This window comes from Callorhinus ursinus, unplaced genomic scaffold (assembly GCF_003265705.2).
Source record: "Callorhinus ursinus isolate GAN/ISIS: 27379988/994484 unplaced genomic scaffold, GSC_fseal_2.0 scaffold25, whole genome shotgun sequence".
Taxonomy (NCBI): domain Eukaryota; kingdom Metazoa; phylum Chordata; class Mammalia; order Carnivora; family Otariidae; genus Callorhinus; species Callorhinus ursinus.
This window is the reverse complement of record NW_027397087.1, coordinates 16,739,934-16,757,014: the sequence shown is the minus strand read 5'-3', so window position 1 is coordinate 16,757,014 and position 17,081 is coordinate 16,739,934. Positions and strand designations below refer to the sequence as shown.

The 17,081-nt window shown below is 39.4% G+C and overlaps 2 protein-coding genes and 2 non-coding genes across 6 annotated transcripts in view; 1 reads left to right on the top strand and 3 right to left on the bottom strand.

The window, feature by feature from the left end:
* USP50 (ubiquitin specific peptidase 50) overlaps window positions 1-11,938 on the top strand; it is a 34,243-nt gene extending 22,305 nt beyond the window's left edge. The window contains exon 7 of the mRNA XM_025883697.2: window positions 11,666-11,938. Within this exon, the coding sequence (XP_025739482.1) occupies window positions 11,666-11,851 (186 nt within the window). The 3' untranslated portion in view covers window positions 11,852-11,938. The remainder of the gene's footprint in view (window positions 1-11,665) is intronic.
* On the bottom strand, window positions 3,524-3,625 carry LOC112833517 (U6 spliceosomal RNA). Its single transcript, XR_003210666.1, has one exon. It is a non-coding gene; the product is annotated as a U6 spliceosomal RNA (small nuclear RNA).
* On the bottom strand, window positions 8,016-8,123 carry LOC112833524 (U6 spliceosomal RNA). Its single transcript, XR_003210668.1, has one exon. It is a non-coding gene; the product is annotated as a U6 spliceosomal RNA (small nuclear RNA).
* USP8 (ubiquitin specific peptidase 8) overlaps window positions 10,909-17,081 on the bottom strand; it is a 73,461-nt gene continuing 67,288 nt past the window's right edge. For 2 of the 3 annotated variants that reach the window (XM_025883695.2, XM_025883696.2), the window contains 4 exons: window positions 16,708-16,944; window positions 15,912-16,054; window positions 13,821-13,953; window positions 12,839-13,664 (listed from right to left, as the gene is read on the bottom strand). In XM_025883695.2, coding sequence (XP_025739480.1) covers window positions 13,479-13,664; window positions 13,821-13,953; window positions 15,912-16,054; window positions 16,708-16,944 — 699 coding nt within the window. In that variant the 3' untranslated portion in view covers window positions 12,839-13,478. Of the gene's footprint in view, window positions 11,138-12,838; window positions 13,665-13,820; window positions 13,954-15,911; window positions 16,055-16,707; window positions 16,945-17,081 lie in introns of those variants that run through there. The other variant, XM_073876980.1, reaches the window with a different exon arrangement.

Below are 17,081 nucleotides of genomic sequence, written 5' to 3'. Positions count from 1 at the left end.
TCCCTTGATTGATTTACAGAAATATTTATTTTTACTGTTTTTGTGTTTTTTACTTTTCATACTCTCACTGATGGTCTTTCTTTCCACTCAAAGTGTCCCCTTTAATATTTCTTGTAGGGCTGGTTTAGTGGTCCTGAACTCCTTCAGTTTTTGTCTGAGAAACTCTATCTCTCCTCTTTTGAATGATAGCCTTGTTGGATAGAGTATTCTTGCCTGTAGATTTTCCTTTTCAGCACTTTGCACACCAGAGGGGGGTGACATGAGATAGTCAAAGTTCCTGCTGAAAAATCCACTTCCAGCCTTATGGGGTTTCACTTGTATGTAACTGTCTTCTTTTTCTTTAAAAAATCTTGTTATCACTACTTTTTTGCCATTTTATTTTACTTTTTTTTTAAGATTTTATTTGTTTATTTGAGAGAGAGAATGAGATAGAGAGAGCATGAGAGAGGGGAGGGTCAGAGGGAGAAGCAGACTCACTGCTGAGCAGGGAGCCCGATGCAGGACTCGATCCTGGGACTCCAGGATCATGACCTGAGCCGAAGGCAGTCGCTTAACCAAGTGAGCCACCCAGGCGCCCCTTTTTTGCCATTTTAATTACCTTGTGTCTTGGTGTGGACTTCCTTGCATTGAATTTTGGTGGGAATCTCTGTGCCTCCTGGACCTGGAAATCTATGTCCTTCCCCAGATTAAGGAAGTTTTCAGCTATTATTTCTTCAAATGAATTTTCGGCCCCCTTATTTCTCTCTGTTTCTTCTGAGATCCCTATAATGTGGATGTTGTTATGCTTGATGGAGTCACTGAGTTCCCTGAGACTATTCTCAATTTAAGTAATTTTCTTTCCTCTCCTTTACTCAGCTTGGTTACTTTCCATTACTCTGCCTTCCAGATCATTAATTTGTTCCTCTGCTTCATCTAGCATGCTATTTATGCCATCAAGTGTATTTTTAATTTCATTTATTGTGTTCTTCATCTCTGACTTGTTCTTTTTTTAATATTTATAAGATATATTTATTATTTTTCTGACCAAAGTACAATGATTTTTAAATCTCCTTAAATAACAACAACAACAAAAAAGGTATTTAACAACATAAAACACAAACAGGAAATTAACCATTAGATGTTTTTACTTCATACCAATCTGACATTTAGTCTAGAAAATAAACAAAAACACTTTGAAGTGTTGCTAAAATGCTAACCAAATCATTTTATCATTTACATATCTTACCCTCAGAATTATGTCAGAATAAAGCTGACAGTTCTGCCAGGATCTGAATCCCCAGTGATCCCATCCCAATCCCTGGAAGCAAAGAAGATGCCCTGTCACACAACTTTATATAAGTTGTAATAAAACAAAACCTGTTTTCTTACTTTCCTGTAGGAAATGGTCAGCCTTTTAATAAATACTAAAACACTCATAAGAGGTTGTTTACCAAACACATTTTGCAAGAACCAGCTACACAAAAAGTTCCTTTGGAATTTGGTCTGCAAATTCACTTAACAGGTTGGAAATTTAAAACCTATAAGAAAATGAGGAAGTAGGGAACTCCTAATCCTAACCTGCTGCAATTATTAAAGGGATATACACACATACTAAAAAGTTTTGCTCACAGAAGGCACAAACTATAAAAGGGATATGCCTTTTGAGTAAAAACAAAGAACTAACTGATATCCTTTTTTGTTTTTTATCTCTGTGTTAAGGGTCTCACTGATGCCCTCCACTCTTAAGGCCAGTGAGTATCTTTGAGATCATTACTTAAGTTCTCTTATCAGGCATATCACTTGTATCCATTTCACTTTGGTCTCTTTCTGTGGTTTGGTCCTGATCTTTCATTTGGGAGATGTTTCTCTGTCTCTTCATTTTGTCTCTCTGTGTCAGGGAATTTAATTCTGTGTTAGGGAAGTCTGTGTTTAATTTAATTCTGTGTTAGGGAAGTCAGCTACTTCTCTTGTTCTTAATGGAAATAGTTCTATGAAGAAGAGGTCCTGTAGTGCCCCGCAGCACAGTGTTCCATCCCCCAGGACCTGGCGCATCAGGGAGTGTGTCCTATGTCTGTTGTGTGTGCTCTGCTGTGGAATCATGGCCTCTCCTTCCTTCAGTCCAGTAGTCTGCAGAGGCTCTCTTTGCCTGTTGTGGGCCCTGAGGTGTGTGGTGGTCTGCTTGCAAAAGGAGACCTGCCCCACCACTGCTGGAAGTGATGTCCCCCGAGACCTGCAGTTCAGGAGATGTGGTGCTAACAGGTTTGTACTGGTCTTTTGGGGGATGCAGGACTGACGTGAGCAGGCCTGGGAAGGACAGATCTGCCCAAGCGTGGGGGGGTTGGGGCTTGATTCAAGCACATTAGGAGTGTTGGTGCTGTGCTCTGTCCTGCAGGCGGCCATTGTTTATGCGGGTGTGTGTGGGGGGGGGGACACGGGGGAGGGAAACTGCGCCTGCCAGCTCCTCTCTTCCTGGAGCGGTCTCCCTGTGATCCCTGCCTCTCCAGGCCACACTCCGAGATGAGCAAATCCCTTGCCCTCCCGACTGCCCCAGGCCTTTTTCAAACTGCTGATTCTACACAGTATCTGCACAGGCTGTTTGTCCCGCTGTCTCTTTATAGAGGGCAGGGACTCTGCTTCCTAACGCTCTCCAGTCTCTGCCAGGGCCAAGCCCGATGCTTTTTAAAATTCCAGGCAAGCCCTGCAGATGTTAAGTACTCACAAAATTCAGCCCCTGTCACTATCAAAGGCAAATATTTCAGAGATTCGTCCTCCCCGTTTATGGGCTCCCCAGTGTGAAGGTCTGTTTTCTGCCCTTCTCAGTGCCATCTGCTTTGCTCCCAGACCGCATCTTCACCCTTCCTGCCTTCCATGTGGCCTCTTTCCTGTCTTGAGTTGTGGAGTTTGTCCTGGCAGTCTTCGGGTTGTTTGCTGGGTGATTTATGCTGATATGGGTGTTATCTAGATGGATCTGTGGGACGAGGCCAACTTAGGGTCCTTCTAACTCCACCATTTCCCCAGCCCTCTGGGTATTAATTTTGTATCCTGTAACTTTACTGGATTCATTTAGTAGTTTTTTGGTGGAGTCATTAGGATGGTCTATGTATAGTACCATGTCATCTGCAAATAGTGACAGTTTAACTTCTTTACCAATACGGATGCCTCTTTTCTTTCTTCTTGTTGTCTGCTTGCTATGGCTAGGACTTCCAGTATTATGTTGAATAAAAGTGAGAGTGGGCATCCTTCTCTTGTTCCTGATTTTAGAGGAAAAGTTCTGTTTTTCACCATTGAATGTTAGCTATGGATTTGTCATATATGGCCTTTATTATATTGAGGTATGTTCCTTCTAAACCCACTTTATTGAGACTTTAAAATGAATGGATGTTGTACTTTGCCATATGCTTTTTCTGCATCTATGGAGGTGATCCTGTGATTTTTATGCTTTGTTTTGTTGATGTAGTGTATCCTGTTTATTGATTTGCAAATATTAAACCATCCTTGCATCTCCAGAATAAATTCCACTTGATTGTGGTGAATGATTTTTTTTTTCAGTATACAAATTGCCACAAATTTGAATGTCATTCTGACGCAGGGGCCATGCTAATCTCTATCATTCCAATTTTAGTATATGTGCTGTTGAAGTGAGCATGGTGAATAATCCTTTAACGTGTAGTTGAAAGCAGTTTCATATTTTGTGGAGGATTGTTTAAAAAGATCTTATTTACTTATTTGAGAGAGAGAGAGCATGAGAGTGCAAGCAAGGACAAGTGTTGGAGGGGTCGGGGGAAGGGCAGAGGGAGAGGGAGAAGCAGGCTCCCCACTGAACAGGGAACCTGATGCAGGACTGGATCCCAGGCCCCCAGGTCATGACCTGAGCCGAAGGCAGATGCTTAACCAACTGAGCCACCGAGGCGCTATTTTTGTGGAGGATTTTTGCCTCTGTGTTTTTCAGGGATATTGGCCTATAGCATTTTTGTGGTGACTTTGGTTTTGGTATCAGGATGATCCTGGCTTCATAGAATAAATTTGGAAGCTTTCCTTCCTCTTCTATTTTTTTGGAATAGTTTGAGAAGAATGGGTATTACTTTCTTTAAATGTTGGGCAGAATTCCCCTGTGAAGCCATCTGGTCTGGAACTTTTATTTTTTGGTAGGTTTTTTTTGTTTGTTTTTGTTTCTTTTGAAGATTTTATTTATTCATTTGAGCGAGAGCATGCATGTAAGCACAAGCGAGGTGGGGGGAGGCAGAGAAGCAGACTCCTGCTGAGCAGGGAGCCAGATGCAGGGCCTGGAGATCACGACCTGAGCTGAAGGCAGATGTTCAACCAACTGAGCCACCCAGACGCCCCTTTGGTAGATTTTTGAACACCGGGTCACTTCTGTTACTAGAGATTGGTCTCTTCAGGTTTTCTATTTCCTCCTGATTCAATTTTGGAAGATTATGTTTCTAGGAATGTATCCATTTCTTCTAGGTTGTCTAATTTGTTGGCATATAATATTTTCTTATAACCCTTTGTGTTTCTGTCATGTTGGTTGGTACTCCTCTTCTTTCGTTTCTCATTTTATTTATTTGGGTCCGTTCTTTTTTTTTTTTTTTTTTCTTGACGAATCTGGATAAGGGTTCATCAATTTTATCTTTTCAAGGAACCAGCTCTTGGTTTCATTAATTTTTTTCTATTAAAAAAAATCTCTATACCTTTATTTCTGCTCTGATCTTTACTATTTTCTTCCTTCTACTAACCTTGGGTTTTATTTGTTGTTTTCTAGTTCCTTTAGGTGTAAAGTTAGGTTGTTTATTTGAGGTTTTTCTTGTTCCTTGAGGCAGGACTGTATTACTATAAATTTCCCTCTTAGAACTGCTTTTGCTGCATCCCAAAGATTTTGGACCATTTGTGTTTTCAAGTATTTTTTCTTTATAACTTCTTTGATTGCTTCATTGACCTATTGGTTGTTTAGTATCATGTTTATTAGCCTCCCCGTGTTTTGTGTTCTTTCCAGTTTTTTTCTTGTGATTGATTTCTATTTTTATACTGTTGTAGTCTGAAAAGATGCATGGTATGGTTTCAGTCTTCTTAAATTTACTGCCTTTTTTTGTGGCCTATCATATGATCTATTCTGGAGAATATTCTGTATGTACTTGAAGGTGTATTCTGTTTTTGTTTTTTTTTAAAGATTTTATTTATTTATTTGAGAGAGAGAGAATGAGAGACAGCATGAGAGGGAAGAGGGTCAGAGGGAGAAGCAGACTCCCTGCTGAGCAGGGAGCCCGATGTGGGACTCGATCCCGGGACTCCAGGATCATGACCTGAGCCGAAGGCAGTTGCTTAACCAACTGAGCCACCCAGGCACCCGGTGTATTCTGTTTTTATATGGTATGTTTGTATATATCTGTTATGTCCATCTCATCTAATGTTTCAAAGACATGGTTTCCTTATTGGTTTTTTTTTCTTCCTGGATGATCTATCCATTGATGTAAGTGGGGTTTTAAGGTTCTCTACTATTATTGTATTATTATCAATTTATCTCTTTATGTCAATATTTGCTTTATATATTTAGATACTTCACTGTTGGGTGCATAGGTATTTACAATTGTGTCCTCTTGTTGGATTGATCCCTTCACTGTTATCTGAAGTTGTGTGGGCCTGGAATATTCCAGCATGCTTTGCGCCTGTCACCTTGGCATAAATACTAGAGCTATTGTGAGCGCTTAACCGGGGGGGTTCCAGTGTGTACTGGCTTTGGCCGCCTCGGTGGGACAGCTGGGGCTGGTATGGGCTGGGCCTGGGGACGGGCCTGTTAGGGTGCCTGAAATGTGCACTGGTCTATGCTGTCAGGGTGGAAGGCAGCATAAATTGTGTCCATCAGCCCCTCCCACCCGGAGAGTGTTCTCGCAACAACCCTGCTGTTTGGCAGAGTTTTAGGGCTGGCTCTTTTACATGATGGTTGCTCTCTTAAACTGCTGTTTTTGTTTTTGTTTTTCCTGTGTCCAAGGATAGGAATCTGTTCCTGGTCCCTCAGTACTATCCCTCCCCATAGACCCTTCATTAATGGGTCTCCATTTCTCTTGCTGTTCTCTTTTGCTGTTCTTCTGTTGTGCAAAAACTGTTCAGTTGGCCCTCAGTTCTTCAGGAGGAGTTGCTTTATAATAGATGTAATTTGGTGTGTTCTGTGGAGAAAATGAATTCCGTCTTCCTACATCACCATCTTGGATCGGATCTTCCCTGGCTGAATTATTTTTTATTCTGGTTCTTTAAGGGTGAGGACTCAGTTTCCTATTTCCGTCTGGCTTTCCTAGCATTAAGTCCCACTGATTTTTGAAGCTCCCAAAGTGAATCCCCACTGGTTCTCAAAGCCAGATGTTAGGAACTCATCTTCCCAGGGCAGGTCCCCAGTGCTAGGGATGCCTGGTGTGGGGTCTGATCCTCTCCCTTCTCTGTGCTTGTGGTGTCCCTCCTGTTTGTGGTTAAGTCCTGCCAGAGGTCGGTTGTCTCCATACCTCCTACCCTTTTTGATGTGGCCTTCTCTAGATTAACTGTGGTGGGTCTGTTCTTCTTGTCTTCAGGTCATTTTCAGAGTTCATTGTATAGATGTAGCTGTTATCTTGTTGTGTCTGTGGGTCAAGGTGAGCTCAGGATCCTCCAATCCACCATCTTCTCTGACTCCCTTTAATGTTTGCTTTATATATCTGGTTGCTCCTCTACTGGGTACATAGATATTGACAATTGTTATGTCCTCTTGTTGGATTAATCTCTTATTAGGTAAAGCCCTTCCTTGTCTCTTTGTGTGATACAAGTATTGCCACGCCAGACTTTTTTGTTTTCATTTCCATGGAATATCTTTCTCCATCCCTTCACTTTAAGTAGTTTTTATTTTTTTAGATTTATTTATTATTATTTTTTTATTGAAGATTTTATTTGACAGAGAGCAACATAGCGAGAGAGGGAACACAAGCTGGGGGAGTGGGAGAGGGAGAAGCACGCTCCCCGCTGAGCAAGGAGCCCGATGCGGGGCTCGATCCCAGGACCCTGGGACCATGACCTGAGCTGAAAGCAGATGCTTAAAGACTGAGCCACCCAGGTGCCCCTAGATTTTATTTTTAAGTAATCTCTACACCCAACATGGGGCTCAAACCTACAACCTTGAGATCAAGAGTCACACACTATACCGACTGAGCCAAGCGCCCCATTCTGTGTCTTTAGGTCTGAGGTGAGACTCTTGTTAGGCAGCCTATAGATGGGGCTTATTTTTCATCCATTCAGTCATGCCGTCTTTTGATTGGATCATATAGTGCATTTACATTTGAAATGTCAATAGGTATGTACTTACTGCTATTTTTTTAATTGCTTTCTGATTGTTTTGTAGTTCCTCTCTATTCCTTTCTTCTTCTCTTGCTCTCTGACTTTATTCAGTGTTAGGCTTGGACTCCTTTATTTTTTGTGTATCCTAAGTTTTTGGTTTGTGGTTACCACGAGGTTCATATATAACATCCTATGTATATAGCAGTCTTTTTTTTTTTAAGATTTTATTTATTTGATAGAGACATAACAAGAGCGGAAACACAAGCAGGGAGAGGGAGAAGCAGGCTTCCCACTGAGCAGGGAGCCCGATGTGGGACTCGATCCCAGGACCCTGGGACCATGACCTGAGCCAAAGGCAGATGCTTAATGACTGAGCCACCCAGGCACCCCTGTATATAGCAGTCTATATTAAGTTGTGATGGTTAAGTTTGAACACATTCTAAAAGCACATTTTACTCCCCCCTCCAAGTTTTATGTATATCCATGTTCTATTTTACATCTTTCTTATATTCCTTGAGTAATTTTTGTAGATATAATTTATATCTAAATAGAATTTTTACTACTTTCGTGTTTTAACCTTTATTCTAGCTTAGTGACTGATCTACTACCTTTCCTGTGTGTTTGCTTTTTTACCTGTGAAAATTTTTCCTTTCATAATTTTCTTCTAGTTTATGGCCTTTTTTCACTTAAGTCTCTAACCTTGCTTGTAAGGCTGGTTTAGTGGGGAGGAACTCCTTTCACCTTTGTTTGGGGAAACTCTAATGAATTTGCCTGTCATCCTCATGCAGAGGCCATGCTAAACTTCTCTGTCATGCTGCAGTGTTTAATATATGCAGTGCCGAGGTGAGCACCTCATCTCCCTTTCACTTCTGAATGATAACCTTACTGGGTGGAGTATTCTTCACTGCAGGTTTTTTCCTTTCAGCATTTTGAGGATATCAGGACAATCCCTTCTGGCCTGCAAAGTTTCTGCAGAAATGTGGGTTTTCTTTCTGGTTGCTTTTAAGATTTTTCTCTTTGCTTTTGTTGTTCTGCAGTATTATTTTTATTTACCCTTGGTTTATTTCCCAAATTTGAAAATTCATGACTTTTAATAGTTTCCAGTCGTTATCACTTTTAATATGGTCTTGCTCCTATAATATACTCTTTTCTTTTAGAACTTCTAAGCATACACTGAATCTTCTTCAATTTTTTTTTTTTTTAAGATTTTATTTATTTATTTGACAGAGAGAGAGAGCACAAGTAGGCAGAACAGCAGGGAGAGGGAGAGGAAGAAGCATGCTCTCTGCTGAGCAGGGAGCCTGACGTGGGGCTCGATCCCAGGACCCTGGGATCATACCTGAGCCGAAGGCAGGCGCTTAACCGCCTGAGCCACCCAGGCGCCCCTGAATCTTCTTCAATTTTTCATCACTACTGTGTTCAGGATAATTTCCTTAGTTTCATTTTTATAGTTTATTCATTGTCTTGCCAATTCTATGTACTATTTAATTTCCACACCAACTTTTTTATACTGAATTTTTAAGTATTTTTCATTTCTGGAAGTTCTCGTTGGTTTTTTGTTAGCTTCCTCAAGTATCTATCACTTTATTATTTTATTTTTTTAAAGATTTCATTCATTTATTTGACAGCACAAGCAGGGGGAGCTGCAGGCTGAGGAAGAGGGAGAAGCAGGCTCCCCACTGAGCAGGGAGCCCGATGTGGGGGCTCAATCCCAGGATCCCGGGATCATGACCTGAGCTGAAGGCAGCCACTTAACTGACTCAGCCATCCAGGCACCCTTGTCTATCACCTTTTTTTTTTTTTTAAGATTATTTATTTATTTATTTATTTGACAGAGAGAGACACAGCGAGAGAGAGAACACAAGCAGGGGGAGTGGGAGAGGGAGAAGCAGGCTTCCCGCTGAGCAGGGAGCCCGATGTGGGGCTCGATCCCAGGACCCTGGGATCATGACCTGAGCTGAAGGCAGACGCCCAACGACTGAGCCATCCAGGCGCCCCTATCAATCATGCTTTTTTTTGGAGTCTTTATTTGGTAAATCTATTATCTAAAGTCCTCGGGAGGGGTTGTTAATCATGCCATTTATTGCCTTCTGACTTTTACTCATGGGAGGTTGTTTCCATGTGTGTTCTGTAATTCCGAACTGCGAGCTGAACATCATTGCGGTTTTATATGTATGTATCCCATACAGCCTGAATTAGGCACCCCTATCTGGAAACAGAATGTAATTCTCTTTCCTTTTGCCAAATGTCACCCAAGTAATTCTCAAAATAACCCCCAGAATAAATTCACAGGCTTCTGAGGCCATGTAGGTAGTGTAATTTTGAATCTCCAGTAAGTCTGTGGTAACAAATTCCCGGAATGACTTAGTCTCTGCACCAAGAGCATAAGCTAAGACAAGTACTAATTTATTCTTTACTGAGGGTGAGTCTCTTTAAGAATCCTGGCTATGTGTGTGGCTCTCAATCCAAAGCCTCGCCTTGCAGAAACCTAAGACTACCTCTTGTGCTTGTGGAACCGTTGAAATCCGGGCACCCTGGTTCCAGGGACCAGGAACTGTCTTTATGCCCAGGCAGTCATGGTATCAAACACATATCTGGCTATTCTTTTATTTCCTATTTTTGGTCCCTGGGGATTACACTCACTATAAAATCTTTTAGTATCAGCCATGCATTTCAAAGGGTGTTTACCAAGTTTATCCAGCTTTCCTTAGTTTTGTACCCAAGGCTTTCATGCAAATTGTCTGCCATTAACTGTTGAAATTTCATTCTAGAAAGATGCTTTACCTTCTATTATGTCAAAAAAATTTTTTTTACATAAAGTTATCCAAACTGAACACAATACTCCAGCTGTGATTAGTGTGATCCATTCAGAACAAGAATACTTCGTCTTCTGGATACTAACATATCCACCCAATGTCTTTTTCTCCAATTACATCATACTATCATGGGCACCATTTTATAAATGAGGAAGCTGAAGCATGTCAGCTTAAGGTCACAGGGCAAGGACCAGGACTAGAGCTTGGATCTTTTAAATGTCAGCTTTGAGATATTTTTGTAACATGTAACGTGAGAGGTAGGGAAAATGAAGGTCTAAGGGAACATTTAGTAAGTACCTCCTATGTGTTAGTTCTATAATATCAAAGATACCGGATAACTGCTGTATAAGATGTGTCTTATTACCCCATTTTCATAGATGGGGAAATTAAAGCTCAGAAAGTTAAAATAATTTCCTTAAGGTCATTGTGCAGTATTAGAACTGAATTCAGTCAGAATTGACTATAAAAATCCATCTCCTGGGACGCCTGGGTGGCTCAGTTAAGCATCTGCCTTCAACTGAGATCATGATCCCAGGATCCTGGGATGGAGCCCAGCACTGGGTTCTCTGCTCAGGGGCGAGCCTGCTATTCTTCCTCTCCCTGCCGCTACCCCCTGCTTGTCCTGACAAATAAATAAAACCTTAAAAAAAAAAATCCATCTTCTTTCCTCTATACCAGGGGTCAGCAAACTTACTCTGTAAAAGGCCAGATAGTAAATATTTTAGGCTTCATGGGCTATATGGTCTCTTTTGCAACTATTCAGCTTTACTGTTGTGTTGTGCAAGCAGCCACTGAGAAACATAAAATGAATGAGCATGGCTGTGTTCCCATAAAACTTTATTTACTGAAATTTGAGTTTTATATAATTTTCACATCACAAAATACTTTTATTTTTCAACCATACAAAATATGAAATGCATTCTTAACTCCCAGGCCATGCAAAAACAGGCTGCATTTGGCCCAAGGGCAACTGGTTTGTTACCCCTGCTCTACACCGTCCATCTTCTGAGAAGTGGGGTTCTCCAACATCTGTCTCAAACATTCCTTTACTGGGTTAGGAAAGACATAGGAAAAAGAGAATGGAAGAGGTTCTTCTTTGGATGCTACATGACTAAGGGGGTTGTTGCTGCCCAAGCTCCTCAAATTGTGTTGCAGCAATATGCAGTTGTTTAAACGTCTTGTCCCAACGTTAACTGTCTTTTTTTCATGTCTCTCCTTAGCCTATCTTCAAAATTAAACTGTAAACTCATTTAGGAAAGAGCACTCTTCTTATTTTATAATTTCCTTTAATCTTTATGTGTAGCAGGTGCTCAGTATTCAATGATATTCGATGCTGCCAAATACTATCCTATTTCGTTCACAGACTCTTTACATAGTCAATGGGCCCAATATATAAGCAGTTCAATGAATGAAAAATAATATAGCAGTTAGGCCATATGTAGGATTTAACAATATTACTACTTCCTTTTAACTTAGCGTAAGGGACAATTATGAAAAATATTCTTGGCCCTACCTTTTTTGTTCCAACAGAATTATTTGCATGTGAATACTAAGTCCGACATTCCTTCTTCCCCTAGAACCACTTCGGTGACCTGGATGGTGGCCACTACACTGCTTTCTGCAAGAACTCAGTGACCGAGGCCTGGTATAGCTTTGATGACACACGAATCAGTGAGATTCCAGATACTTCAGTTCAAACTGCTACAGCCTATCTCCTGTTCTATAGCTGCCAGCCCTTTTCTATAAGAAAATGCAAGAGCTAGGAAAAATGCTATTTCCTGAAAATTGCAAAACAAGCAATCAGAAACTGGTACTTAAGTTTTGCTTTGTCATTAAACTCTTGTAACTTATTTGCATCACTGACATTTTTAAGTCTTTCTGGTATATTGTGTACCCTTTTATATAAGGCTCTACCAAAGAAGATAGGTCTGGGCCTACCAAAAAAGGCAGCATGAAAATAATGAAATTCTAATCAATGGGGGCCTTCAAAGCACTGCAAATTATGTATCAATTTCAGGCTTCAAAATTCAATGTTTATTAAGGTGAATTATCATAGAGTATCTCAATTACATATATCCACCAAATTATTTTCCAAAGATGCTTCATGGAGCTAAACCAAAGTAAGTTTTGTTTAGTGGCTCTGTGACCTTAAGAATATGATTTAAAATATTTATCAATTTAGCCAAGAACTCTAATAAGTCTCTTAGACCAACTGCAGAACATGAAAGGTTGCCAACCTCACAATTCAAAACCCATCCTTTCATCCTCTCCCTGACAGTCCACCAATGGTGACATCTTTCAGAAGCACCTTTTACAATCTTATTTTTATATGGAGAGTTTTTATTTATTTCATCTATAGCACCTAAGTCCATGAGGTAATAATAAATTCTAAGCTCCTCTATCTCTTTGAATACATCATTTTGTAAAGGTGTGGTTCTTAATGCAGTTCACTTTGCAGTCATGTCTGATTCCTATCCCCTTCTATTTTAATTCTGACTCCCAACTCTGAGAATCCTGTGCAGTTTTGGATCAAGTTGAAGGCAGAGTAAAGTCAGGTCCTAATGCAACAGGGTAAATGAACTAAATATTAAGTCAATATAGTAGGATAAAGTGTGTGTGTGTGTGTGTGTGTGTGTGTATAAAATGGTTTGCTAATATAAAATTAAAGACAGAACACTTACAGGGTTTTAAATTATTTTTCTCATTAAGATTTTAATGTAGGTGTAAATGAAAATTCTCATTTTAAAAAATTAAAGAAAAATTTCCATTTATTTTTTTTTTAGAATAAAGATTTAGTGCACAAATACAGCCCAAAGCCAACAAAAAAATAGCTTTGCCCTGTCATTTCCCTAAGAAAGCACTGCAGTTACTCAGAATAGGCCAAAAGAAAAACAAACCTCTGAGTTCTAGGCTTCACAAAAGGACCACATATTATACTATGTACATTGATTTGATGTGCAAGTGTGCAATAAATATATACACATTCCTATCTGCTTTACATCATTTTAGAGTATTCATAGATCAAGCTGGGATTTAGAAATGTGAAAAGGCCATACACTGAAAAGGAAAAGAAAGGATATAATGGTTTTTAGAATAGAATGCTATAGAATAATAATGCTTAGCTAGTTAATTACTTTAACTTTGGAGTAAACTATAAAGGTTTGGAAATAAATGGTACCTGTAAGGAGTGCTTACTGCGATACTTGTTAAATATTAGTCAGTTTTTCGATAATAGCACTGACCTAAAATATATGGTGATAGTAACACAGCTCCCACTGTCCTAGAATTCCTCTAAAGGGCCAGCTATAGCTATCCAGTATCTTTGTAAGTATGTCAAGAGTTGTGCTGCTCAGCCTCTTAAAAGATAACTAGCTTATAACCTACTTCTCCTTATGTGGCTACGTCAGTTGCTCGTGGTCCCAATGAAGTATAAAAGAGGATATAAGCTGCCGAAGACTTCACGGAAGAAACAGAGATATCAGAAACTTCATGATCATCGAATTTAAACCACCGCTGTCTTGCTGCATTTTTACAATAGGCAGTGTAGTGGCCTCCATCCAGCCCACCGTAGTGATTCTGTGCCAAACGAGATTGAAAATCAGTTCAAAATGAAATTATCAACATATTCAACATATTTTAAATAATTCAAAGCTTTATTTTCCTATATAGTAAGGAACCACTTGAAACTTTTTCTTTCTAAGCAAAATATGAAAATTAGTTCAAGATACTTACTGAAACAGAAAACAAATTATATTTCTTTAAATTGTTCTTTGGACCAATAACATACTGTGCCAAGTCAAGATTTTCTAACGGGAAGTCCACAGAGGTCTGTAATTTTTGTTTCCACCTGCCATCATAGGAAAAACTGCAGAGCAAAACATAACAGCAATTATACCAACAGACCAAAAATATCAGAAGGCCTCTAATTCATTCCTTAATATTCTAGATTTTTAGCCAGGATCATAAACCATTTCAAACACACTCAGAATTTCAGTAGTGGAAGGACCTGTAAAGATGTTTGGCTTCATTTCCACCTTACAAACGAGAAAACTGAGGCACTGAGATATGCAATGACTTGCCCTAAGTCAAACAGCTAAGGGGTGTAGAGACAGAGTCCTACCTTGGTCCCTTGATCCCTAAGCTGGCTAGAACTGTTAGATGAGTCTACAAAGGTAATAAGCTGTGAAGTCCCATGTTGATAATGCTAGTCACCACACAAGTACAGAAGAAAGACTGAGGAGAGCTGCTCTATACGTTTAAGACTGTACTGTTGGGGACACTGGAGCTGGAAACTATGTGCACACAGACCATGCAGATACCCCCTGCTTTTCAAAAGTTGGCGTGACACTGCTTCGTTTTAGGGAAGACATATTAGTAGCTGTTTTTGCTAACCAAAAGAAATCTGAAGAGGATTTCTGCTTTTAAGAAAAAAGGTGCAAAGTGAAAACAGCACGCGGCATCATGTTCTGTAGTAAAGCTGGAGGAGGCGGCAGGCACCCTGCCGAGTGGCCAGAGCGCTACCACCAAGGTCCTGCCCGGAATAAGCGTCAAGCTGCCACAGCTCTGAACTGTCTGTTGGCATCTGTGTTAGCAAGATGTGTCCTAAGGTATCAGAAAAGCCCAAGAGAAGGTTATTTTGGGGGTCTGGAAATGTTCAAAGATTTTCCCTATAAATTAATGGTAACTGCTTCTTTGCTTTTTACCATTTTGGCTTACGAGAGATTTCACAGGAATACTCTTTTTGCACAGCAGGAGAAAACTGCAATGGCATTCCACAGTCCTGACATACTCTGCTCCTTTAAACACCAAAATACTGGTATAATATTATATATGGTAATATAATATCATATATTATTATATTATTTCAGAGTTAATTTTCAAAAACTGAATTCTGAACCATTTATATTAAATATGTAATCATTTATAGAATGTTTATACCTCTACAATCCTCAAGAAAAAAAACTAAACAAGCTTCTGTTAGAAAATTTACATGAGGAATCTGAACACATCAATGTTGAAATTATAGTAACTGCCAAAGAATCTCCAATAATACAAAATGAAACAAATTAATATTCTTTGAAACAAATTATAGCTCTCAATAAAAAGATTAAACTTAAAAAACCAAAAGACCTGGGATATGTTTACAACGATCTGCTCTTATTTCTTCTATTACAGGGTCAGGTCCAGGGAAAAACCTGGACAAAAATGTCTGCACCCAACAATGGCATCCTTAACATCTTTAAGACTACATTTTAAAAACCTATATTTCAGGAGTGCCTGGGTGGCACAGTTGGTTAAGGGCCCGACTCTTCATTTCAGCTCAGGTCGTGATCTCAGGTCGTGAGGTCGAGCGCTCTGTTGGGCTCTGTGCTCAGCACAGAGTCTGTTTGAGACTCTCAACCTTCTCAGACTTTGCCTCCGCATGTGCATACTCACTCTAAAATAAATCTTTAAAAAACATTCTATATTTCATCTTCAGCACAGGATTCTTTTAGTTTACTGTTTGATAAATTTTATTGGCTAATCATTTCTGTTCTACTGTATAAATACATTTTCATTTGATGTTTTATAATGATGTAAAATTCTATATTTGAAATGCAATAATTTCATTTTTTTGAAGATGAAATTACATGAAAGAGTCATGTTATCATTTTGTTCTGTTATTGCAAACACTAAGTAAGGAGTCTCTCATTTCTGCCTTATTTCCCTGAGATAATCTTCTTTTGTAATGCATCTTTAGCAGGCAGTACAACAAAATGACTTATAAAATGAAGGACTTAGAATTCCTTCATCTACTATTGTAGAAAAATTTGTTTCCTTTACCGTTTCAGATGCACTAAAAGCACAGGTGGCAACTTCCAGATTTCTATCTTTTTTAAAGAATCCCGTCGAGTTCTGCAGTGACTACAGTAAAACCGATTGTTATCTGTGAGCTTCTCTTCTTTGGAAAATAATCTAAGGCAATCCTGGAGGCCAAAACAAGTAGTAGTTACTCATCAGTATCACTAGGCATCTACTCAAGAAGTTATTCTGCTGGGCATGAGGGATACAACAGTGAACTAGAAGAAGAGTCCACTCCTAAAGTTTATGACCTAGTGGGGCACCCAGAGGGGAGAGCCGACAGTAACAAGAGTGCAGTGTGTTGGTGAGCGCTGCGAGGGGCGGAGGGAAGCAGTCCTGCATGTCTGCGCTCTACCCAGTGCCTCTGGAAGTCTTGCTGGAAGAAAGGACATTCTCAAGGAAGCGAACACAAAGGTATCAACAAGCTAGCTAAATTACACTGTTGTGAGGAAAACAGGCTATTTGATCCCCAGGTAGAGCAAATTCTTATAAAAGTGAACCTAAGTTAAAATCACTATACAATTTTCAAACTTCAAAGTGCAAGCTTTAAAAAACATTTAATTCTGAAAGAATATTTAACAGGAAAATATCTTTTAAAAAGGAAAACTTTAAAAAAATCTTTAAATTTTTCTAATATACACAGATATAATTAAAACAAAATGTGGGAATTTTACCTATAAAACGTTCATAGGGGTGAAGAGCAGAAGTTACTGAATAAAGTATATGTTTGTATGCATAAACAACTTTTATTCAACAAATCATTTTCCTTTGAGCTTACCTGTAATGTACATTTACTTGTAGAAGCTAAGGGTAGAGACAAGTACATGAAGGCCTCAAATGTCCTAGACTTTTTGTGACAGGTGAGGCACTGTACCGTGGATTTGAACTGACCCTGAAAAAGTGCAACAATAATAGATTCATTGAGTTGCTTGTGTTTCTGCCAAGCATGTTCTGCAGCTTTAAAGTCATCAAGGTGATCATTATTTTCTTCTTTATGTCTCTTCCGATTATCAGCCTGGAAATAAGATTAATATTAAAATTTATATTAATATCTCAAAGTCGAAATTTAAATATAAAATTGAAAGAATATATGGCATCACTTTGTAGATTTAGAAACACTTCTGCTTCCTTTCATGAAGGAGTTCTAATCTC